This window comes from Thermobia domestica, chromosome 5 (assembly GCF_964235325.1).
Source record: "Thermobia domestica chromosome 5, izTheDome1.hap1.1, whole genome shotgun sequence".
In the NCBI taxonomy this organism is placed as follows: Eukaryota; Metazoa; Arthropoda; class Insecta; order Zygentoma; family Lepismatidae; genus Thermobia; species Thermobia domestica.
In genome coordinates this window covers 123,539,677-123,566,642 of record NC_137458.1, presented here as the reverse complement: position 1 = coordinate 123,566,642, position 26,966 = coordinate 123,539,677, and the positions used below count along the sequence as shown (strand labels likewise).

The window sequence follows — 26,966 nt, the reverse complement described above, 5'->3', positions numbered from 1 at the left end:
AAATTTATTGAATACTTATCTAACTAATTAACTCGGCGGAAACGATCGCAGATCTGAGGAATTTGACACACAATACGTAATGATACCCATGAACATTATATTATGAAACATTTTGATTAGGTAGTTTAAGTACGAGATGAACATACTGGAAATCTTAAAATAAAAGACTGGCGTACGTGTGTAAGGACTACAAAAATGACTCACAAGGAACGTATTTGGGTTCGAATATATTTGTATGGAATTTTATTTATAGAGCCATTATGTCCCTCTGAATGTGCTATTGTTTTGTTTTTGTTCTTCCTCCAAAATACTACAAACGTTTAATACATGCCACTGAAACTGTCATTGTAGAAGCTAAACGCAAAGCATACATCTTATAACTACACGACAGATATTTTACCATGAAATTGCATGATGTAATTTACAACCAATTATCTGCAGAAGTTTATAAACCAATGTTTCGTTCCACATGGCAGAACGCTGGCTTCGAGAACCTGGAGATAACTTCAAAAGTATCGGTGTGGCGTTGCGTTCAGCACTAACATTACAGAACGTGCAATGAAGGCATATTACCGACTTATTTTTCTTAATTGTGCACTTTGTAGTTATTCATATTGATTTCAACATTATATCGACAGTTCTCACTTGCAATTATAATTATAATATCGCACTGTGTTTGGCTTGTAATGACCGCTGCAATGACATCTAGTGAACGTTTGCAGAATCTTACTGAGAAACAACAACTATCAGCAAATTTAGAGCTGAGAGATGGTTTTATAAATAAAATTCCATGCAGATAGGTTTGTTCGAACCCAAATACTCTCCATGTCAGTCTATATTAAATTGTTCTGAGAGATGTTGAAAATTTACTGAATGGCTCTAATTTTATTTATTCTGTAAACATTTATATTCGAAAAGTTTACGAATTGAATATTACTAAATAATAATAATAATAATAATAATAATAATAATGTGTGATAGCGCTCACCTCTGGTATAAGCCCAGGACATGTGAGTTCATGGTTAATTTTCTTTCAGAGTTCTCCCTTTCTTCGCACATTCTCATTCCACCAATGTTTCCATTATCATTCACTTTTATTAGCCACCTGTCTCCTTTACCCTATGAGACGTAAAACTAGGTATTTCATCTTTACTAGTACTACTAATAGTAATAATACATCCTTCGTCTTAAGCATACGTTTATGCTAATGAATATATCACACCAGTGACCACTGTTATTGATGTATCCAATCTGTATCCAGTGAAGTAATTGACACAGAGAAAAATATTATCACTAAACATTTTATATCGTTGAATGTAAGTGTGCAGTATGTTCAAACAATGAGGACATACACTTCCTTTGAATATTACTCTACTTTTAACTACGAATAGAATAAAATAGTATCAGACAAAATCATAAAACTTCCCCTTGTATTTATAAGAAATCTACATTCCCAACAATAGTACCTACACTATAAGAGGACAGTATCTTAAATTTGCATACACCTCAGGTTAATCTGGTTACAGTAATAATACTGATTTATTGGTTACTCTCTATTTAGTGTCATACACTCGTTTCTCGGGCTTACGGGTCTCTCTCTAACAGACATCGAAAGCCACGGACAAAATCTGGAACAACCGATTCAGTTTAGAAGTTCTGCTCCTTTGGCACGGAGTTGTGAACAACACAGGATACGAGTCACTGTTTCGGGAGCTGAGCGCTAGTCCGCAGATCGTCACTTTGTTCACATGGCCGTATTGCTTCACGATTTTGTCCCCTTTTATCATGTACCATACTTATTTGTTTTTAGTTTACGTAATTTTCTGTACCATGTTGTCAAGAAGAAAAGAAAAAGAATAATTTAACAGGAGCATATAAGCTTGAATTGATTAGAAAATTAAGAAATGATGCATATGTCGAGGAAAAAAAAAAAAAAAAACTTCCAGATATATGTAAGGCAAAATCTACGCGTACCGAATATACTATTCTGTTGAATGATATTCAAGCAAACGTGGTTCTGTGACGGCCAGCAAGTATACGAAGATTGATAGTCAGACGGGGTTAGACGAGGATGTAATGTAATCGTGGATACTAGCCATTACAGACTTAGTGTCGCAACTTAAGAACAATCGAAAACATTAGCCCGATGTTCCCACTTTAAATTAGTTAAAAGGGGGAATGAGTAAAAAGAAGAAGCTCTTTCTTGAAATCAAATTTATTGAACTCTTCTTTCTCCTTTTGAGAGGAAACCCGTCTTTTCTAGGGCTTCAAAGGATTTGCAGAGAGAGAGAGGGGGGAAGTGGGTGAGAAAACATGATAATATGGCAGTCTCTCCACATCCTTCATGCTAGTCCACATGTCTTCTTTTCTCTCTTCTATTCTTCCTGCCACCACCTACACATGTATTTCCACTAGATTTGAAAACGTCGTAGATTTTAAACAGATAATCGTCTCAACATCAAACGGAGAACTCGAAAAGTGGACACGATAATTTGAAATTGGTAATACTGTCGTGTAAGGATCTCAGTCAATTTGTTGCAAGGTTACAACGTTTCAGGAGAATACGCAGAGTTCTTTGGTTTGTTAACCTTAAATCTGTGTCGCATTGCGCAGAAAGTTCCAAGAACATTGAAAGATAACACAAGCTTCAAAGAATGACGACTTGCAAATTTTCCGAACATTTCTACTTCCGGAATTAAACAGATGAGGCAAACATAATGCTATTTACTTTCAACTAGAAGCAGATAGACTCTCCATCCCCCACCTACGCTCAAAGATACTTCGCTCTTAAACTGAAACATTAGCTGGATGAATAATTTGGTGAGAGGTAGATTGACCGTATAATATCCATTTTCTGGTCCGAAAAATTTTGTTGTAAGTGATGCTAAAACGAAAGCTTATGTTAAAAAACTTTGTGTGCATTTTCTAATTAGGAAGAAATTATAGAAACAGCAAAGATATTAAGATTTATGAGATCGTTGTTTTTCCGAACGTAATGATTGGTTGCCTCAATGTTGACGTTAGCTGAAAAATCAACATAACGTGTCAACGTGGGTAGCTCAAAGTTTTAGCAAAACCGTTATTCTGCATTATCACCTCCCAACCACTATAAACCACACACACAATTATTCAAGGTTAACCTAAAATTTATGCAACCTGGGAAAAAAGAAAAATTGCAAGATTATTCAGAATATTACAACGGAAGATCGTCAACATGCAATGCTGGGATTCTGAAAACGGCTGCGAAAGAGTTTGGACGTTTTTTGAGAACAGTTGCACACCTGGCGTTCAGGAGCTATACAGTATGTTGCAGTCAAAATCTAAAGTTTAAAGAAAGTTTACACGTTATTTCATGTCATTACGATTTTTTTTTGTTTGTTTGTTTGTTTGAGATCTATGACGCTTTCAAATCGATGGGACTTTAAAAGAAACATATATTATACTATATAATAGTCGCTGACTATGAGAAGAGCGGAAGTACAAGCAATTTGGAATCCTAAGAACGAAAACGATAAAAAAAAGACCAAAAAAAAAAAAATCTCGAGAAATTTCCAACTATATTGGACGTTTACAGCTGTAATGCTTTATACGGAGAGTAGCCACTGCTTCACAATTACAAAAATAAAAATAGCTTGTTAACTAGTTATTGTTATATATAGTTAATATATGTTAATATTACCTTTGGCGAGGGTACAACACTGAATGTGTTCATTATTCTATCTGGATATTCCTCTCGAATCTTGGATATGAGAAGAGTACCCATACCAGATCCAGTACCACCACCAAGTGAATGAGCAAGTTGGAAACCCTGCAAACAGTCACAGCCTTCGGCCTCCTTCCGCAGCACATCAAGAACTGAATCAACAAGCTCTGCACCCTCCGTGTAGTGCCCCTTGGCCCAGTTATTTCCTAGAGTTAGTTAGGATTAGATAGAATTAGAAATCAATATTAAGACAGTTAATAGATTGTTGTTGTAGAAATGTTAGTTTCTCTAAAAGAAATTTAACTTTAAACAACTCACTACACAATTCTGAAGTAATGTTATTTTTTATTAATTAAAATAGATATACTATATCTTTAAATAATTAATTATAAAATACAGAATTGATAAGAAAATGAATTTAGATCCTAAATTTATAAATTCAAAATAAACTTGTTAGAACAGAGTTAGAGAAAATAGCAGCTACATACAGCTGGCTAAGAACAACAATTAAAGCATTATTCATAACTAATATGGCGAAGAAGTACTTTAAAGTTCAGTAGAAAGTGATATTAAGCAGAATTAGTCTATAAATAAATATATATATAAAACTATTGGTATATTCAATGTCCAAATATGGTTAATATTCATCCTTTACGAGCCTAGAAAAGCATTATTTCAACTAATGTTCCACAGTTAATTACTTTTTCATTATTAGTTATTTTTTGAAATAAATAAATATTTCTGAAGACATATCTTTTATTGCGCCAAAAGTGTAAACAAGTACTATTTAATCTTGATCTGGTCGATTTATAGTATCATTTTATTCACAATATTTGAACCTATAATCTGGCATATGTAAAATAAAGTTTAAAAAACTATTTTATGACAAGTTTAATATAATATAAACTGAGTCCTTCACTATAAAAGATAACATACAAACAGTGCCGGCTTTAGAATTGGTGGGGTCCTAAGCTATTAAAAAAGTAATGGGGTCCTTTATATATATAACTTTCTTTTTCAGCAACAAAATGTCATCATTTTGGAGGTTTTAATATTGGCTATATAGTACTTTATGGACCTAATAGATATAAGTTTATTAACTTATGACCATAATAGTCCACACTATTCGTTAGGACAACAGACCTTTGTAACCTGTTACACTAACTTAGTTGGTGTAAAAGACGGTATTTTTAGTAATACGTATGTCATATTTATTTAAAATATCAATAACAAAAAATATTTAATGTGACTAATTATATTACTATCTGCCCAATATTATATTACTCATTCAACTGTATAATTTTATCATGATTCGTTATATACTGGTATGCAAAGAATGAACAAACATTATCTACATTAAAGCACTTTCTTCCTTGTCTTTGCCAAAACAGTTATTGATTACATTATCAAACTTTTAATTTTCTATGCACATGAGATTGAAGTTACATAACGTTGTCAAAAAACGTTGTTTTAAATTCATTTGTTCATTAGCTGAGAAAAGATCTTTCTAAACGGCAATTTGAAATCATCACACAAAGGAAATTATCATTCTTAGAATTGCTTCTACATTAGTAACGCTCATTGGACAAGGTCATTAAATATTGCTTGATACAGATCCTGATGTGTCAGATTTTCATGTGCATGACTTTGACTATCTCTTTGACTATGTCTATGACTTGTTGATGGTTATCGATCGTTCTCCAACAACGTTCATCTCCATATCTGCAGGATATATTTGGCTTAAAGCATTGACTCCTTCACGAATTTCTTCTTCTGCCGTATCTAGTTTCATTAGGAATGAAAACTTTATTGCAGTACCATTATATACTGATGCTTTGTGTGCCAAATTAGATTCTAATGCATCTATCACAGGTACAAATGCTTCGATTCTGAACTTGTCTCTTGGCTCAAGGTTCTCTAAAGCATCATCTTCATCGTCATTTATATGCCTCCTTCTAGGTCTTCTGTTTTTCTTGTCAACATCAGCTAATTTGTTTTTCTGCATGTTCTTCAAAATGGCCAAAATGATCTCTGGAATCTAACAAAATCCGAAAGTGAACCATACAATTTACTGCAGGCTAATTTTGAAGACTTGCAGTGATTGACTAACTTTGTTAAATTCATCCAACAAATAATTCCATACGTATAATTTATCATAAATTCAAATTCTTCCATTTTATTCAAAAGGTTTCTGGCTTGATTTCTTGTTTCATCGCCCTCTGTGATATCAATATAAAGCTGGTGCAATGCAGAAATTATTTCATCATAATTGTCAAGTATGGCACTTGTGAGCCTTGAATGAGCTTCTCACCTAATCTCTGACAAAGACTTTGGATTTTTTGAATCATCTTTGAAGAATGACAACAGTACCGCCTATCTATGTGTAGATGATGAAAAGAACTTACACATTTTTTGAATAATTCCCAAAAAGTTTACTGTATCTAAACAACAATTAATTACTGCTCTACCAACAAAATTTAAGGAATGACCTGCACATGGAACATATATAGCATTCTTATTAATCTTCAGTATTATTTCTTGCACACCCTTGTATTTTCATGACATATTGGCAGTCTTATCATATGACAGGCCTCGACACTTACTAAAATCAATTTTACATTTATTTGTAAGATTATCATCGCCATTTTAACAATACTTTGCCCTGTGTGGCCACTTCTCTCTAGGAAAGTTAGAAAATGTTTAATTGAGATTCCGTCTGTTAAGACATACCTTACAATATTAGTAAACTTGCGCAGGCCAGGAGTGGAATCCTACAGATAAACTGAAGTATTCTGTACTCATGAAATAATCAAAAAATAATTCTCTTACTTTCAATGCTATCATTTGGATAAAATCATCACATATTATTTTAGAAAGATGGGACACGATCCTTTGTTTCCAATTTCGGTTCCAAGCAGAGGGTCCATTAAAGCGGGACTGGAAAACAGGGACTCCATCACAAGCAGGGTTGGGAAATGGGGACCCCATTATAAGCGTGGCTGGAAAACAGGGTCCCCTTATAAGCAGGGCTGAGAAATAGGGGCCCCTTACAATTGAGGTCTCATTACTTGCTTCATGAGAGCCTATTACATAACAGTACATAATACCATTGTTGTATATAAGTTTTATCTTATACCGTATGCTTAATCATTTGGAAATTACAATACAGCCAGTTTGTTTCTTTAAATTTTTGGGGGGCTCCCAAGAGTGTGGGGCCCTAAGCTATAGCTTGTTTAGCTTATATGTAAATCCGGCACTGCATACAAAGCAGCAAATAGAACATCACAGCGTAACGATTTATTAGGCCAAAGTTTATTGATTGAGGGTTTCTTTTAAACATTATTAATGTTCACTTTTTTTCTGTTGGAAGTTAGTGAAGGTGAGTTCGAGCAGAAAATGTTTAATAAAAACAGAACACGTCGATTTGGATTAGTCTTTATATAGAAAAGTCTGTGAAAGAGAGATTAACCAGATCAACAACAAATGTGATTAAATTTATTAAGAGGGATATCGTTTTAATAAAATGAAGTATAATCGTGAGCTATGAATTTACTGATCAGTAAATAATGTAAGAGGCACTAAAATAAAATGGTTAAATAAAAAAATAAGATAATCGCAAATAATGTTTAAAAAACCCTCAATCTATTTCATAAGACATAAATCTGATAGTAAACTACATCAAGATTATGCGATTTGAAATAATCGAGAAGGAAGATGGCGTTCATGTAGATAACTATAAAAGAGCTTTGCTGTAATTTTTTATTCCATTTTTACCTTTAATCAATGTTTTACTTTAGACAATTTCAGTTTAAAACAATCTTAACAATATATATTACAATTTAAATATGCTTGGTGCCGCTCATTCTTCTTAAATACAATTAAAGTATTGTAAAACAAATTCTACTTTTAACCAGCTATTCGTCCATCTTTGATGGGCCATTTTGTTTAAACAATTTTATTTTTTAACAATAATAAGTGAAGAAGTCGACTTGGCTGCATGAGCTCCGAATAAATATTAATATTCCTCGTAAAAGGACAGAACACAAGACAAGAACAATAATCCGAAACTATGTTAACGACAGTTCCCTTTACCTTACCAAACAAATAACACAAATTTTCTACATATAGCATTTCCAAAGTTTCCTTTCCCTAGACTGAGTATCTGTCTAGCAAAATACTGTATACATCAAGAAAAAGTATATATTTTATTAGTGCAAAATTTGAATTTTATACATAAAGCAGAATATTCTGAAGGGTCAATCCTGTTAAAAACGGGACGTCTGGTCACCCTCTACCATAAACCTATTCTCTCTGTGCAAAGAACGAGTATTTCAGTTGGTACTTCTATAATGTATATGTTCTATTGTGAAATGTCATCTCATTTTTTGTTGTTTATTTTTGTTTATTGTTAAGTTCAATAAGTCTTGTCACTGAATAGCACTGTAAAGATTGTGTAGAAACGTAACGACCTCATTGTATGGTCTGAGATAAAAAAAAAAAAAAAAAAATCGTGGGTAAATCGAAATTTTGAACCTCCTGTTTGGATAATTCGAAGTATTTACACTGGAAGAATTCGAAGTGTTCGACAGATTGCAAACAGAACAATGCAATTTCAACTGGCCTTTCTTTGTTATTTTATCCAGAGGTTACCATAGGAAAGGGAAAGCTTTGTTTATACTACCTCCACTGGACTCCCTCCCGGTATAGAGAATCCAGCAAAAGATGGTTATGCATCTCTCCTCAATAACTGGGAAGTGTCCATCCCTTCTGTAGAAGTGTGAACGACCTTGAACCCTGTCCTCAACTAGTAAATGGCATGTAAGAACCATACATTTGTCCAGTTCCTTTTAACTTAACTAAAAGCAGTGACACAAAGGTAAGCAGATTCGTTTGAGATCTATTGGTGTGCATTATGCACAATGTATTCTAATTCCTTAGGAAAATTTGTTGCTTTAAAGATAAGATGCATTGCATATTAATTAATGTTTCATATACAGTACAGTTATTTTGTTCTATTTATTTTACTTAAAAATGAGTGTTTTTGGTTAATTTTGGATAATTCGAATTTTCTCCGTGTCCCCTTCGACTTCAAATTAAAGAAATTCCACTGTATATAGATAGATAGATATTTTCTTCGAAATACTGTGTTGTCAACAGATTCTAATTGGTTACCAGTTTTTGGTAATTATGTCTTATAAGAGCCTATTTTATTACATAGTATTTGGGAATAAACATAAATAGTCTAAGGCGTAATTATCTGGGAGAATGTTTAGCGGCAGGAGTCCAGAAGCACGTAAAAAATACAAAATTCACAGGAGAAATGAATGATGCAAGTACTTAGACTTAACATAAAGTAACCAAATCTAACTTGAACTAACCTAATATTAATAGAAATAAGCGAAATCCTATTATTTTTTGGAAAATTAAGCTGGACCCTTACACTAATATAACCTAAACTAACCTAATGTGAACAGAAATGACCGAAATTGTATTTCTGCTAAACATTCGCCATCATCTGTTCTAACAATTCGAAGATAGATAGCTATACTAGAACCAAATATACATTTTTGGAGATTACATTGTTTGACAACTGAACGGCAGGTGTTCTAATTTAACACGCCTTTTCCTCGATTTGCAGAATTTAGTATACAAATTAAAACATACTACGCCAAATGAAATAAATAATTTTCAAGAAATATTAATTTTCTCGAAATATCAAGCAAAGTTACAATATGCCAGACTAGAAAAAGTCATTTACGCGTAACTTAAAAATTGTTGTTAGCTAGACATGTAACAATTTATGACATCATTTGGGATAATTAATTTTCAAGCTAATATAAGTCAATGATTTAACAATTGATTTTACATAATAAAAGGAAAATAATAAGTTTAAATGTAGTGCTGGATTAAAAATAGATGCCATAGAAGTATTTTAACTCAATATTAACAAACATTGTGTGATATCTTTTTTTAACAATTTGAATAGAATATCAAATTTTATATATATATATATATATATATATATATATATATATATATATATATATATATATATATATATATATAAAAGTTTAAAACTGTAAATACCAATTACACTGGTATTGACACCGAAGTATAGCTCACAGATGACGAGAAGAACCCTAAAACAGGGGAAGCGGGGAAAGGTCAACGACACGGTCAAGTCCATTTTCGGTTTTTGAGGTGTGGTCTATACTTAGATGTGGTCTGCTACTCCGGGTAGTTATCTGTGTGCTATTCCGTGGTGTCATTTGAAACCCCCGTGCGAAAAGTGGGCGAGCCTATACCTACGTCACACTACTTCTGCTAGGGTTCTTCTCGTCATCTGTGAGCTGTATTTACGTATTTATTGTTATACATATGTTGTTATTACCTGCACCACTTTGACCAAAGACATAATTATCTGGCCTAAAAAGTTGTCCAAAGGGTCCGGATCTCACTGTGTCCATTGTTCCTGGTTCAAGGTCGACCAATATTGCCCGCGGAACGTATTTGCCACCTAAAAATAAATAAATAATTTTACAACCACTGATTCATTATTACTATATGAGATAATTTAAAGTTTAATAAAATAGATAAAATAATTACACGTAATAACATAATTACACACTGTAGAAACAAACTAAGACGATTTTGTTATACTTATCCGATTTCAAATACAATAGACTCTTGTTCGCTGTAGTGTATGCACATATATACATCTAATGTAGTGACAATGTCCACGTTTATCAGTGGACTGATTTTACGGGCCTTTCTCAAAATTATTCAGAACGATCCAAAGGTTTCAGATACAACACTTAAAACATATACTGTATTCTGCCGGAATTTATCATATTAAAACAGTGAAAGCTATACATAATTGTCAAATTTTGGTTTCAGGAAATATTCTACTTACGAATGTGGCCAACTTACGGAATAATATCATATGCTATACTGTACGTAGGATAACTGGACATGCATGCAGCAAAACTAAACAGGTGTCCTATTTAGAAATATGATGAATTCAACAGGTTCAGCGGTGATTTCAAATAAACTAGTTTAAGAAACGCTCTTCTGTGGCACAAATATTTAACTTCAGTCGCCTCAATTTTAATCTAGGTCGCGATCAAAGGAATATATATATATATGGTGTTTCAAAACACCGACGTTTGGGAAGTGATTCCTGACACCAAGATAAGACACAAAGTATAGACCAACCTGGGTGCACAAATGCTTCCTTTTGGAGTTATAGATTGTCGAAAATATGGAAAAATGAATTTTATAGGTCCATAGCTCCAAAACTATGGGACCTACCGTAGTCGGGTGAAGACTTCAGTTAGAAACTAATATGTGCCCTATCCAAATCCTGCCTTTATCAATTGAGGAAAATATGGAAAATGATCAACTGTGGAGCCTACGGGAAAACTGGTAGAGTTATAATTTTTGCTGTTGTATGTATATATATATATGGATGTGGTAAAACTATATTTTATTGTAGCTTGCTTTCGCATACGTATCTCTTAAAATTAATTAACAAACAAACGTAAAGTTATCCGAAAATTCTAACATTGATGATTTTTTTTTGCGCACTTTCGGTTCGAATTTTAAAATTCTGTTTTCAAGGTTTGAAAGATCTAGTTATTCCCTTTCTGAAATATATTTTGTATCGCTTCCGTGCGCACTGTTTTCTTGAAAAAGGCTCGAGAAATTATCAATTCTCAAAAACCGCCATGTTGGGGCGCCATTTTCTCCGAAAAACATTTTTTAAATCTGAAATTTTTAAAGCTGTTCACTTTCACATGAGTAATAAACACCAAAGCTCATTATGACCAGTGTTTCACGAATTAATTATAGGTTTTTGAAGTAAGCAATTTTTTTAAAGTGTGATGTTCCAGTTGGCAACACTGGAAACAATAATACAGCGATAACACTAGTTAACAAAGGTTTTGTTACATAAAAGGAAATACCTGTTCTTAAAGGAACTTTTTGCGCTGAATTCGAATATGCACTCGGTTTTTCTCCATCACGTACGATTTTCCCGTAACAGAGGGATTTTCGGGAAAATCCCTCAAAAATTTCCCTTTTCGTTTATTTTACACCCCAAGATCTTGTCCCCTTGCATATACTAACATAGAAATTATACCTAAGTATACCTTGATTTATATTTAACAAACCCTCCAAGTTTCGTAATAATCGCTTTATTCTTTCTAGAGAAATAAATATGTTTGTATGTATACTGTGTGTACTGTTTATTGCACCTAATAGTAATGCTTTCAAATCTCTTAAGTTGAGGTAAAACGTTTTGCTTTATTACCACAAACACATATATAAAATATAATACAATATAATTTACAAGTGTGACAATTTACAATAAACAATAATACAAATGTACCAAAAGGTCATGAAAAGACAATCAAAACTATCACAATATATGAAACTTCCATTGGGTTACAAAAACGTACACTTCTTCCTTCTTTTGTAAGAAATGTTGCATTCTCTAACAAGACCCCAACAATAGTCCCCCATCATTGAAGGATCCCATCGTCCCTGGTACCTTTTCTCCATTGCCATTATATCTTGGTGGAATCTTTCCCCCTGTTCGTCGCTGAGAGCACCTAGGTTAGCACGAAAGAAGCTGAGGTGGGAGTGCAAAAAGTGGATTTTTAAAGACATCCTACAACCCAACTCTTTGTATTTCTGTATCATGTCCTGTACGATTTCTGTGTAACTCTCAGCTTTGTTATTGCCCAGAAAGTTGCGCACAACACACTTAAATGCTGTCCAGGCATCTAGCTCAGCACTGTTTAACTTGCTGTCAAAGCTATCATCAAGCATTAATTTCCTAATTTGGGGACCAATAAACACTCCCGCTGAAATCTTAGCATCACTCAGGTTAGGGAACTTATCTCGCAAATACTTGAAACCTTCACCAGATGTGTCCATGGCTTTGAAAAAGTTTTTCATAAGTCCTAACTTGATATGAAGTGGCGGTAGTAATATCTTATTAGGATCTACCAAAGGAGCGTATTTGACGTTGCATTCTCCAGGTACGTAATTCACTCTAGGTTCCCATTCCTTCACTTCATAATGTTTGTCATCAGCTCGGCTATCCCATAAACATAAAAAAACATTGGTACTTCGTGTAACCGCACTGCAGTCCTAATAAAATACCAACTACCTTGAGATCACAACATATTTGCCAACAATGGTCCTTGTAATTTATAAGATTTAGCAAAGTTGACATGGTGTCATAGGATTCCTTAATCTTCACTGAGTGCGCAAGTGGTATAGAAGGTTTTTTATTTCCATTATGTAAAAGGACAGCTTTAAGGCTGACCTTTGACGCGTCGATAAATAACCTCCATTCTTCTGGAACGTAAGGAATTCCTAGCTCCGCCATCAACCCATTTATATCCGTACATACGCACACATTATCTTGCATTGAGAAATAGCTTGAAAATTGAACATGCCTTTTCCTGTACACTGATATGTTCGTTTCTGCATCCAATAAGTTCCACTGCTGGAGCCTTGATCCCAGAAGTTCCGCCTCTTGTTTTGTCAGGTGCAAATCACGGACTAGGTCAGGACAACGAAAAATCTTGGTGAATTGTATATATATGTATTAAGATATACATATATTGTACGTTTAAAAAATATATACGTTGGAAGTACATTCTATTTTTCTACACGTTTCTAATTTACAGAGAGCAATACAAGTGTGTTGTTGACTATTGTAAATATTCATTTTTATGTCTGTGTTTGTAGTAATAAAGCAAATCGTTTTTACCCCAACTCAGGAGATCTGAAAGCATTACTATCAGGTGCAATAAACAGTGCACACAGTATACATACAAATATATTTATTTCTCTAGAAAGAACAAAGCGATTTTTACGAAACTTTTAGGGTTTATTAAATATAAATCAAGGTATACTTAGGTATAATTTCTATGTTACTATATGTAAGGGGACAGGAGCTAGGGGAATAAAATATCTGAAAAAGGGAAATTTTTGAGGGAATTTCCCGAAAATCCCTCTGTTACGGGAAAACTGTACGTGATGGAGAGAAACCGAGTGCATATTCGAATTCAGCGCAAAAAGTTCCTTTAAGATCAGGTGATTTTTCTCATGTAACAAACAAAAAGTTTAAATTTGTTAACTAGTGTAATTGGATCGTGATTGCAGCTTACATTCATTAAATATAAAGATTAGCAATATTTTTCTAAGTGTCTTTTATTTAGAATTTTATTTATTTAAGAAACACTAAATTTGTGAAATGGCCTATTCTCCCGGTGTCTTCCTGTTTCGCCTTACACAAGTTTTCCAGCTTTTTCTGCCTCCTGGAATCTTGATCAACATAAGATCAAACTTTGATTTAAGGCGTAACAGGAATTCCTGTTTCGTCTTAAAATTTGCAGGGAAGCAATATGATCAGGGGATTTTTAAGGAGATAATTCATTTAACAAAATTTTTATTAAAACGAAAAAGTTACAAAAGGCGAGTTGAGATTGGTCTACACAGTACGGGAAGCTGAAGCTATTCATTCAACGAGATTAGTTTCAAGGAAGAATGTTACGAAGAACAAACAATCAAACAGATCGGGACTTCACCGAGTATAGCACAAAATCCAAGCAAAATTCTGACAAAATGGACAAAACCCAAGTGAACAAACTCCAAGGGAAAGAATCATAGGCGCATCCTAATAATATCACAGTTACTGGATTTTGTCCCCGCCCCGTGTTTGCCTCACAAAATTGCTATTAATGTGTATTATCTTCAGCTTACATGAGACAGGATGATTGGTCCAACCACTATGGAAAGCCAATCATTTAACGAGATTAGTTACAAAGAAGAATGTTACTAGGATCACAAACAATCCAAGAGAGAGGCAGTTCACCTCACAAAGCTATTTGAAATTCATTGAAAGAAAGAAGAAAAAATACAATAGCACACTAGAAATTCCAAATGTACGGAAGTATACATATAGGTCTACAAAATTCGACAGAGAAAATAGCTAAGTTATAAAGTAAGAGTATAACAATACAAAAATACTTATAAAATACAAAGAAAAAGAAAAAAGAGAACTACTTTATGGTCATTGTCCACACACACATAAATATATATTATAAATTTTTGTTGTTATAATGAATCTGTACAATGTATTTAATGAGACTTACTAAAATATAATTTTCTTAAAGTAACAGTGTACAGGCAGTGATTAGTCCAACCAATATGTGGAAGCCAATCATTTAACGAAATTAGTTTCAGGAGAGAATACTACTAGGAACATAAATAATCAGAGGGGGGAGTTTCCGAAACTATCATTAAAATATACATTTCGTAAAATTACAAGTGTGATTCTGATTGGTCCTATCAGAATGGGAAGCCAATCATTTATCGAAATTAGTTTCAACAGGGATTATTATAATAGGCCTATATGTCAGTTTTTCTTAGTTTCTTGTTGACTTTCACAGAGTCTATAGATATACCACACAGACTTAACACCTAGTCTTCCGTTCCAGGCCTGCTATCGGCTGAAGGAATTCCACTCTCTTCCGCTGCGGCTCTCTCGCTTAGCAAGAGCTGAACCCTTATTGGCTCAACACGTGGATGTGAGCTTTAGTTCGCATTTTTGCCACGACTCATGACATTTTGGCAGCACTATAGTAGTGGTTATCAGTGAGTCTGACTACTCATAGGTGACGTTATGTCTGTGTCATTTGTAAACAGTAAACGAGGTGGAAAGGCTCTTACAATAATTATTTGTATCGCATTAACTATAAACGAAACACGAAGACTTACTGGAAATGCAACGAGGGTTGTAAAGCCACTGTAGGATTACTCGAAGATGAAGTGGAATCTGTGTCTGGTATGCACAATCATGAATCTCAATCTGCACAAACCGCAATAACGTGAAAATGAATCGCAAATGCGTTTACTTGAAGTTGGAAATGTTGCGAAGAAGAAGCTTAAATGGAAGCGTTTGGATAGGAAGATTCAAGTATTAAAGACAAGACTCCAAGAAGATAAAATTGATGTCATATGTAAATGCAATCTCACATTATGTTCATTTAGAATCATAAGCTTTCAGGTGTTTGGACATTTGTGATAATAATGTGCACTGCAAATTATTATTTCTGAAAATATACCGCGTTTCTTCTAGTTTGCGTTTTTTCGTTTGTAGAAATTCCCAATATAAGCAGAAAATTCCCCTTTGAGAACTTTTGCTTCATGTTGCACCATACATTAAGACGAAGCAAGAATCCCTGTTTCGCCTTAAGATAAAATGATTATCAACATGTTTTGCAATATGGCTTGAGGATGTAAGGCGAAACAGGGAGGAATAATTCTCCCACATTCTTTAACAGTTCTCTTTTTTTACTTTTGAGCAACGATAGGGGAAAAGAAAGTACTGTGATCGTCAAAAACAAAACAAAACAAAACAAAACAAAAAAAATAAAATAAAATAAAAAGAATTCGAGATTTCAACGAATTTACATGTTTCATGACTCTTACAAGCCAAAAAATGATTTCTTGATGTCTTTCCGTCCGTCCGTTCGACTCGATGTGAATGTATTCCCTCGCACAGAAGCCGTATCGTTCAACGTATCCGCACGAAGTTTCTAAATGATTCTCCAAGGAGGGTTCGAATTTTCGACCGTTGCTGCATCAGAGACAGGAACGACTCTCATCGATGAACACGACTCACCACTGCCATCTTTCTTGACACCAACGATATTCTAGGCCAGCGGTTCTCAAACTTCCCGATAATGCGGACCCCGTGTTCATTCGGAAAGTGATCCGCAGACCTTGCAATCCTATCTGAAATTTCACATGGTATTAAAAATCACATAATTATAATTAGAATTGCCACTGACAAGGAAAAGATCAAGAAAAACAATACAATAAGTAATTTATTCTAAAGATACGTGATTATTTTGTAGTGAACGAAATTTCAATTGAAAATACGGTAACTTTCAAGACTGAAAATCATTTTTTTCTAAGGAAATCCACTTGTGTGTCATTTTGATATTTTTCATCTTTTCTCAAATTGATTGAATCAAAGCAACATTTTTATTTCTCTGTTGCGATCTATCTTCCAAGACAATTTTACATTAACCGCACGCAATTTGTGTGAAGAGACACTCGCAGTGGCGGATCTAAGAACATATTTTGGGAGGGGTTTCTCATATATATATATATATATATTATATAATTTGAAATCTCAGAATTGGGTGGAGGCCTGATGTTTATAAGCATAGGAATGACTAATATTTACTTTTTTTTTTTTTTTTTTTTAATCTCGAAGTGGTGGTAGTGGTGGGAGCTTTCTGCCACTTGAAGATGAAATCCATGAAATTCCGAGGCGTGTACAACTGCTTTTGAAAAAGTGCCCTAACAAAGAAGGAATTTCTCTCACTTCAAATAGTCCTAATAACGGTTGACCGGCTTCAAGGCAGAAATTTAGTTAAGGAGGAAAACATTTAAATCTATAAACGTAGGTATAATTTCTAATTGCCTACTATTTAGTAACTGAAAAAATACTTCTTGTATAACAGCTGTGAGTTCCATTTTATTACAAGACATTTCAATTTTTAGGCGTAGCGGACCCCTGCCTAGGTCCCGCGAACCCCACTTTGACAATTACTGTTCTAGGCGATGAGCAGATGTCAGGGGTAATCGTGCAAGAGAAATGCGGAAATATATACTTGTTTTCAACACTTAATTGTTAATTGTTCGCGTATTCAAATTGGAACTGCGGAGACTGATTGCACTGGCAGTTGTCATGATGTTAGTTAAGGTGGCCCAAGCAATTCTTCTGCCTAACTGATTCCTCTAGGTGTCCTCTTCTGAAATAAATTTTTTGTTGGAATTTCGATCGAATCGGACAATGTATACGAAACGTTCTTCAGAGCGTTCTCTCCAGAGTTGTGAAAAAGTTACTTCTAAAAATGTTACTTATCAAATTTTGGCTTTAATTTATTCAAATACAATAAATGAAAGGGTTACCTGAAGCTTCGTTGTAATAGACATTAATCCTTTCCAATTGAAGATCATTGTCTCCGTGATAGAGTCCTGCTGGATCAATGCCATGTTCATCTGAGATTATTTCCCAAAACTAAAAGAGAACAAAGAAAAACAATTGTTACTTTTAATAAATGTTTCAAGTCGTTTATTGTACTATACAGATAACATAATTGTGTATATAAAAAATTAAAAGCATTGTAACTCTGCAATAAGAAACCACAAATAAGAATAAACAATGATTATGATCTGCTCAAGTAATAATAATAATTTCTTCAGTTCAGTAAAAATGACAAGAACTAAGAATTCTGAAAGGTGCTTGTACTTAAAAGATATAACGTGCACGTTTCGGCCACCGCTATTATTACCTAAAACTTGTTTCCTTATAGGCAAGAAGACTGTGTTTAACCACTGTGATATCGTAGCTTTCGATTGTCGGACAGAAATCGTCATAGTTGTGGATGATTAAATGTCAGCATCTACGTTTGATAATTGACGAATGTCGAATTCTACAACGATTAACGTTTATTCTGATTCACAGTGGCCACAACGATACCATATAAATGACAGTGAACAATAGATAGTGTATATGTTCTTTGAAATCATTATGAAAAAGAGATTTAGTACATTTTCGAAATACGCTTGTGTATTTCTTTCTATCACAGAAGGTAAATCCTGCTTTTTCTTCTCTCCTCTCTCTCTCTCTCTCTCTTTCTTGAAATTCGTTCATTTTACACGAAATCATGGAACGTATTGTTTTCCTACTTACTGTTATAATTTCGCCTTTAAAATTTTGTTTGGTTGAAAAGTGTACTAGAAAATATATTTATTTTGCAAGGATGAAACGGTAAAGCCTGGAAGAAATACAGATAATTTTATACATAAGTATTCATCTTTGAAATCATTGTCAACTTTCATGTCCTGCATGAGTAACCTATGCCTCTGAAAATATTTAAATTTCTAATAGAAATCATATGCCTGCACATACTTATTGTTCCATATTAATTTATTTACATCTGAATGAAATTAATCAAGCACAATCATATTGCAAATAAAACGGAATCATATTGGAAATTATATTATGCTTCTGTAATTAACGGGAAGGAAAACACTGATATTTTAGCCTGAATTTATTTCACAAAATATTTAATAAATTGTAATAACTTATTCCATTTTGTTTACGTAATAATAATACCATAGTTACTCATATATTCAGTGTTTTCTTTTGAGGAAACGATATAGGTACTGGTACAGTCCGCAGCAAAAAACCTGCAACATGAGCATGTAAGTATATTGTGATACTACGCCTAATAGCGCAGGGAATCAACATAATGTCTAAGTGGCACGAATCATGCCAGGAGAAACTTCGGCGTCCTCTCCTGCATACTTATTTTGGAGCAAAAGACTTCGTCGTTTCACAAAAAAAACTTACATGTTCATGTTACAGTTTTTTGCTGCGGACTGTACAATTATTTTCTTCAACTTTTAGATGTTCCCATTTATAATGAGACATACATTTGCTACTTGGACATCTTCAACAAATGTTACGACTAGTCCTCCACACATTGCTCTAGTGGCTAGCGTGCGCCTTTGGCGCAAAAGTGAACCTATTACGGTGATTAGGGTTGAGTGGATTTTAGTTTAGCGTCCCTTTCAGCAGCAAGGCTATATGAGACGTGGACCTACTGATTAACGTGGAATCCGAACCACATGAGCTCCCGCCGGGAATCGAACCCGGGTCTCCCACGCCAAAGGCGCGTACGCTAACCGCTTAGCCACGGGGGAGCTCACGGTGATTAGGGTTCCACCTGAAACTGTATATGCATGTCTCATATAGCTTCGGTGATCGAAAATCAATAAATAAACAAACAAATGTTAATCTACTAGAGACCATGCTTCATTTATTTAATTTTTTAAAACTTCGGAAGCATTTACTTCGATAACCGAACTGAAACAGGTACTTCACATTTCGTTAAGCTACACTCAGTGTTCGAAGTGGAAAAAAAGCAGAGGCGGTATATGTTATTATGATTTTGAATTAACATGCCGGCTATTTAAATATTCTTGATCACTGAAAAACCAGAGCCGGTATATCCTCATTACTGAAAAACCAGAGGCGGTATGGCATACCGCCGCATACCGGCTCACTTCGACCACTGGCTATACTTTAATTGTTATTCAGGTATTTCAAACAACCTCTACTTCTAAGAGTTAACCTAAACATTTTGTTCCTTTCTATTCATCCAGCTCATTTATTATGGCAGGGATAGGGCGGAAAACTATTATTGATAATGTGGTATACTGAGCCTCAAGAAGTTAGGCAGTATTCTGTGCACCATAGTTTGTTTGAGTTTTATGGGTGGCAACTAACGTACTAGTTTAAATATTGTACGAACTGTAAGTAGTTGTAATTGGAGAAAGGGATGCATCCACGAGGGGGTCCACTAGATCGGGATCCCCCAAAAAGATTTCGTAGCTCAACATAAATTTGTACACTTTCCTTATAAAACTATACTTGCTAAGCAGTGAAATGATTGACGCAGCATAAATACATCTTATGCCATCTCTACTTATACTTCAGCTCTATTCTTTCTTTTCTTTTTTTTTAAAAAAACTATCATTAGTTCTATATTTTATTTTTTCTGAGAGGAAGTATTTTACAATGACTTATCAGGTGTAGAATAAGACCAGTTCAATACTACAAAGACGTAGTGTCTTGTATCATTGAACCCCACTCCTAAAACTTGGACTCCTGCCAACAAAAAAATTCTGGATGCGCGCCTGATTGAAGATGGTTATAGTTTGTCAATGCTAGATATACCCTAACAGCACAAGATGTGCTAGGCATGTGTCATTTAGATGTCCCAGCTATGTTTTAGGTACCCGTCACTTGGCACATATGATATTCATGTGCTAAGTATCTACTTCAGCTACCTACAGTTTTAGGTACTTGTTACACCTAATTGATATTTGCAACTATGTACCACAAATATAGCATTTATATACCTGGCTCAGTTTCGCACTCTAACAGTCATTTGCTTTTATGTCGTCACTTGGGACATATGTTCTAGGTACGTTCTTTAGGTACATATTGTTTCAGATACCCTAACACATATCCAAGATGTGCTAGGCATTCGCCTTTTGTGTTCTAAATTCATCCCCCACATCTGATACATTTGTTGCTTCTTTTTCTAAGCGATTGTGTACTAGAAGCAATAAACACATCAACTTTATTAGATGGTAACTGTCGCCGATCAGTTGAAAGTGAATATGGAAGGACCATGAAATAAGATAAATAGATACGGTACTCGTCAATTTGTTATAAAATTACATGGCGAGCAGATTTTATCTGATCCCAAACGGTTATAGTTGAATATATGCGGTTAAAGGAGCACTCTGATTAGCCGAATGCAAAAGACTTCAATAATTTATCCCTCTACAAGCGACGTTCTCTTTATCGCCTCTGTGGCCAAGTCGGAAGAGCACGCGGCGAGTAATCCAAAGGCTTGTGGTTCGCGCCCACCCTAGGGTAGCCTATTATTATTATTATTATTATTATTATTATTATTATTATTTACTTGTTTAAAGTGTTGTTTAGACTCATCGTAATGTAAACACATTACGCATATGGGCGATTTAACATTTTTGGGGAGTAATTTTGTGGTTCATTGACGCTTACGGCATGAGGAACATACTAGGCACGTTCCCCAGGTACATGTCAGGCATGTGCCTAGGGGCGGACAGACTGTGACTATCACTTGCCATCCATGTGATTTCTTTCTCAGAAGTATATAAGGCACATACTGGACACATTCCCATGTACCTGAGAGAACATGATAGACATATGCCTGCTATGTAATTGTGCTGTTAGGGTAGTACTCATACATGCATATGGAGCGAGTTAATTGCATCCAAGTCTTATGGATAAATACAAGTGTGCGATTATTACTAAGAAAAATATAGAGATGGTTTATTGCTGTCGTTATCCTATACACAATTTAAGGTTGAATTATGTGACAACTTCGTAAGGAAACCAAATCCATGAAGCTTCTCTCCATTGCTGGATATGCACCTCACATCCAACAAATTAATTTCTTGTTTGTCTATATTAACACCAATGATATTTCCTGATGTATATTCTTTACGATGCATAAACTTTATTTTATATTTTATGTTCCACATGTTGAATTATAGAAATTCTCTCTGCAGACAATGTGTTCATTTAAGCCTGGGAATAAGGTTAACTTTCCCTGCAGCTACAGGTACACATTTCCATATAACGGGAAACTACCGCGAATCTCTCTCATAGTTGTTCTTCACGCTGTCATACACCACGAAATTAACGAAGTATATACACTGAACCGGAAGGAAGAAGACTTGCTGAAGTGAAGCGTACGTCAGCGAACAACGAACTGTCTCTTTTGTCTGGCTAACTTAGCAAGTGTAGGCCAAATCATACAGATGATCCGACAAATTCGTTTCAATTTTAGCTAGCCGATGCAGTTTGCATATACTCTGTACAATCTCTTTAGCTTATACAACAAAGAAATTTCGATTTAAGGGATCTATTATAGTCATACTCAAGAATATCAATCGCCTTTAAATGATATTTAAAAAAAAATGTTAAAACTGGTTTATTAATTTCAAAAATATTGATCTATTCGGCTGCTTATTAAGCTAGATATTTAAACATGCAGTATGTACATAAATTTTGACATTCAACATGTTTCCTAAAATTAACTTCAAGGAAATTGATGAAAAAATAAATTCTTAAGTTTTCAGTCCTATCTCCAAACATTTTCTGAATCTAAATACTAATCACTTATCTGTCATGGTACAAAATATAATAAATAATTTGGAGTATATGAAATACTGAAATTTAAAATATTGAATGAATGGAAATGGGAGAATTCCTCGGATATTTCATCAAAAGTTAAATTAGGAAAATAAGCAACACTCAAGAACAAGGTTTCAATGAACAAAAATCGTTGTACATCGTTCGTTAGAAAAATATTGTAAGAATTGGAGAGTCAGACGTCAATTCGGTTGTCGCGCAGTATAATCAAGAATGCAAGGATGGAAGGAAGAAAGGAAATGAGTGATGTCAATGGTAGTACAAATGACAGTTTCCATATATATATATATATATATATATATATATATATATATATATATATATATATATATTACACTTTAAAGAAAATGGAGTCAGTGCAATATAATTAAGTTTATATATATATATATATATATATATATATATATATATATACACGAGGAAAGGTGGGAGGAAAAGGGGATATAGGAAAAGGTGGTAGTATGGAGCGGGGTTGGAAAATGGGACACATGTGTATGTCTGGAAGTATTACTGCATTCTATTGGTGGTGCTGTCATAATATGTAGAAGCCTACTAGAAGGTCTAAGAAGGCATCGAGCGCCAGTTGGTTAGGAAGTATTATTTTGGCAAGTCGGCATTAACTTGTGCACGAGTGAAAACTTTTGTAGAGGAGGATTGCAACACAAATATCCTGATTAATACGTAAGTTATAATAAATAATTTGTGTGTGTTTTTGTACTACATAGTGGTGAGTTAAATATAGTAGTAATGTGAATCCGATAATTTAATGGATAGGTTAGTGGCAGTGTGTTAAAATGTTATACACGTGAGGTGGTATTATGGGACACACAGGTAGGAGGTGTCCCATTATATAACCTCTTCTTTTGTTTCACAGGTTGCCACGCTGGTGTCTGTGCATATGCCGATGATGGTTAAGTTAGGACCAGCGCCTAAGGGAGTTCGAAAGAAATGGGAAAAGAAACAAGAAATCCAAAACTGGATGTCTACGGTAAATTCACCCAGCCAGTGCAATCATCTGATTCCGACGACTCAGATATGTCAATATCTTCAGATGACACAGTTCTGTCAATTCCAATTAAGTTGAAACAGTAATAGGTTATACAGATGCTAAATGCATGTTTTGTGGCGTAAATTACAATAATTCAAAACCCGGTGAAGTATGGATTCGGTGTATTGTGTGTAGCAGATGGGCGCATGTGGAATGCTATGCCTGCAGACGGTGTGTTTTCGTATGTGATTTTTTAAAAAATAAGACTTTATTGTATGCCCCCCATTCACAGTCTTTCATGAAACACACTGTCCCATATTACCACTTCTTTCTGCAGGATGTACATTTTGAAGCATGTTTAATATTTTATTGTATACTCCTGGTATTTTGCGACTTCTAAAGTGAAACTTTTCGTATATGATGCTCAGACATACGACAATAGGACCTTACTTAAATAAATACATTTTCCCTTAATACTTCCAATTTCTGCCAAGGAATAAAAAATGTCCCATACTACCCCCTTCTCCTCTATATATACATAAGTACTGTATTTTGCATGTTCTATGACACACTAGTTGTTCCGTCCGAGCCTTCGGCCCGCTGTACGCCATAGGTTAAAATCGTAGATTAATTAAAAGCTCTCATTGTTCATATTTAACAATTTTATTTTATTTTTCTAGTTTACCAACCAATCCCAAGCTCCATTCTACATTTATGAAATTACAGTATTCTAAAGTTTTAGTTATGCACAACTTGTATTGACTTAAATCATTAAGTATCAAGCGACATCTATTAGCGTGTATTTATTATTAGGAATTAGAGTACCGCATAAATTGAGACTTCTCTATTTATGGTTAACATTTAGTGCATAAGTTATAATGCCAAAATCTGTAGTTTATAGTGTGCTTCGAACCATCTCATTTAGTAATACATTATATTCTCATCGGAGAAATTAATCTAGACTATCTTTCACTTAAAGCATTCGTGACAGCTACACAATTGTTTCCACATCTCTTGTTGCGAAACTACAATTGGATAATCATTGGAGGCAGACTTTAGTGTTTAACATCACTTTTACATTCGGCCGTCTTGATTGATGCGATGGACAAAAAAATGTTGAAAATAAAATTAGTACATTAATTTTATTTGAAAACTTTGATCAATATTTTCCAAATAAACGTCCAATAATATTTCCACATGTCCTATTCTTCTTTATGGTTATGTAATCTATTTTTAAATAGACTTATAAGAAGTACAGTAAATGCTTCCTTTATCTGCGTGATCACCATTCCCGAAGGACACACGCTATCTCAGAAATGAATATTAATAATGACCACTTCCTATATCATACGGATATTGTGAAAGAATAAAGAAGAAAAAACAATAAAAATGGAACTCAAACTGTCTATTTAAAGTTATATATATATATATATATATATATATATATATATATATATATATATATATATATATATATATATATATATATATATATATATATATATATATATATATATATATATATATATATATATATATTTGTTCCTGCAAGTTATTCATGTTAATTTTCCTTTAGGAAACAAACCGAATATTATGTATTTTGTAGTTATGTGCGGCAGTACGTTGTTTTAACAATCATGTAATGTTGTTATACACTAATACGGTTGTTACGTAAAGGCAACCATAAAAGTAATTCCTCTAAAAATAGTTTTAGTTGTTTGTGTTACAGTTTACAATATTTCACTCGACTCATCTGCCATTGTTTGGTACGCGCTGTTGCCTTATTACCCTGGGCTGCTCTTCTGACAAAACCTCAGCACAATACCATTCATTGACTAATCGCTTAATATCATCCATATACGCATTAGAAGTTTCCATCGTGGGTTGGCTGGATGTCAACTGAAGTCGGAAGATTGTTGCACTAGCATGTTCATACATATTCTAGCAGAAACTACGCAGGATACAGAATGCAGACTTACAAGACAATGATTAAAAATTAGGGTTTGTTTTACTCCTCACATTTTAGCACGACAATTTTAAATATCTTCATTTTTTTTTTTATTTAAACCACTCGCTGAGCAAAACAATACGTTTACTGTAAAAATTATTAACGTATAACAGTTTCGCCAACTATCTACTTTGGCTTCATCAGACACTATTTGTAGTGAGTTTAAATCAAACTTAAGGTTCCAAAAAACAATGCTTGGACAATGAGAAGCATTATCTTCATTTTAAATTATGTTTGCATGCGTATTGTGTGGTCAGAAGTGTTTATTCTTACTAAACTATGAGAATGTGTGTTTGACTTCACCTATGAAGTATTAGCAAAGCTGTCTTAATATGTCAATCTTAATCCAAACTCATGTTCTTTTATTTTATGTTTAGCAAAGAGTTATGATAATGCAATTTTTATATGTAACTGAACAAAAGGTATACCAAATATAATGTAGTTTACTAATAGATGGACATAAGGCGCTCAATACACAAAGTATTCAAGTCCACCTTTGGTCATTTTAGGCATACTTCACATTTAATATCTATACTTGATGCACCTTTCAGTGCTTAAAAGATTCATATCCAGATATTATAAATAACTTATATTGTATGTTCACTTTTCCATGTATTTAGACGGAGCGGACAAACTTTGTCTCGTTTTTTACAATTTTGGTAATTATACTTGAATCGCTTGTGCTTTGAACGCCCCGTATGTCTGTAAAAGGAAACAGAAAATGATATTCTACAACAAAATTAAAGAAATAGATTTTTAAAAAATAGTAACAGAGGTCATATCTAGACACATTTAGGAACACGCTACCATAAGTGCTTCTAGCGACGCTTGCATAAACCTACCATTCAAACTTTATTCGTGTCTTCATCCCCAATTTTTTCTAAAGTAATTTTCACATGAAAACCTTATTAAGTTGTGTACATACTCCATTATTGACTGAGTAGAAGTACATTATTAGATAAAAACAAACTTGAAATGAATACCGCGGTGGCTCAGTAGTAGAGCGTTCACTTCTGGTGCATGGGGTCCTTGGTTCGATCCCAGCGCGCGCCAGTGAGCTTTGTGGTGGACAAATACGATGTGCGTGGACTTTATCGGGGTTCTTCCGTTTCCTCTCAATTTCTTCATTCCACTATTTTCATTCATTTTTCATCACCACCATGTCCTTTAGCCTAGGCAGCATAATCGTGGGACGTAAAACAAGGATTTCATTTTAAAAATGAATTTTCACGATACCCAAATTCTGATCTCCATAATGTGATGGATAAGTGGAACATGTGTAAAGACCAGTCACTGCAGCAAATGCCTCACGCACCTAGGTACTACAAAGAAGCATTGACTTGTAAAGCTTAAAGTTAGTAACACTTTTAGGTACACTAAATCTGAAAATTAT

General features: G+C 34.1%; 1 protein-coding gene across 1 annotated transcript in view; it reads right to left on the bottom strand.

Moving 5' to 3' along the window:
• LOC145686093 (tubulin beta-1 chain-like) overlaps nt 1-26,966 on the bottom strand; it is a 109,614-nt gene that overhangs the window by 15,476 nt on the left and 67,172 nt on the right. The window contains exons 2-4 of the mRNA XM_081759033.1: nt 17,708-17,816; nt 10,095-10,220; nt 3,680-3,909 (exon numbers count right to left, since the gene is read on the bottom strand). Of these exons, the coding sequence (XP_081615159.1) occupies nt 3,680-3,909; nt 10,095-10,220; nt 17,708-17,816 (465 nt within the window). The remainder of the gene's footprint in view (nt 1-3,679; nt 3,910-10,094; nt 10,221-17,707; nt 17,817-26,966) is intronic.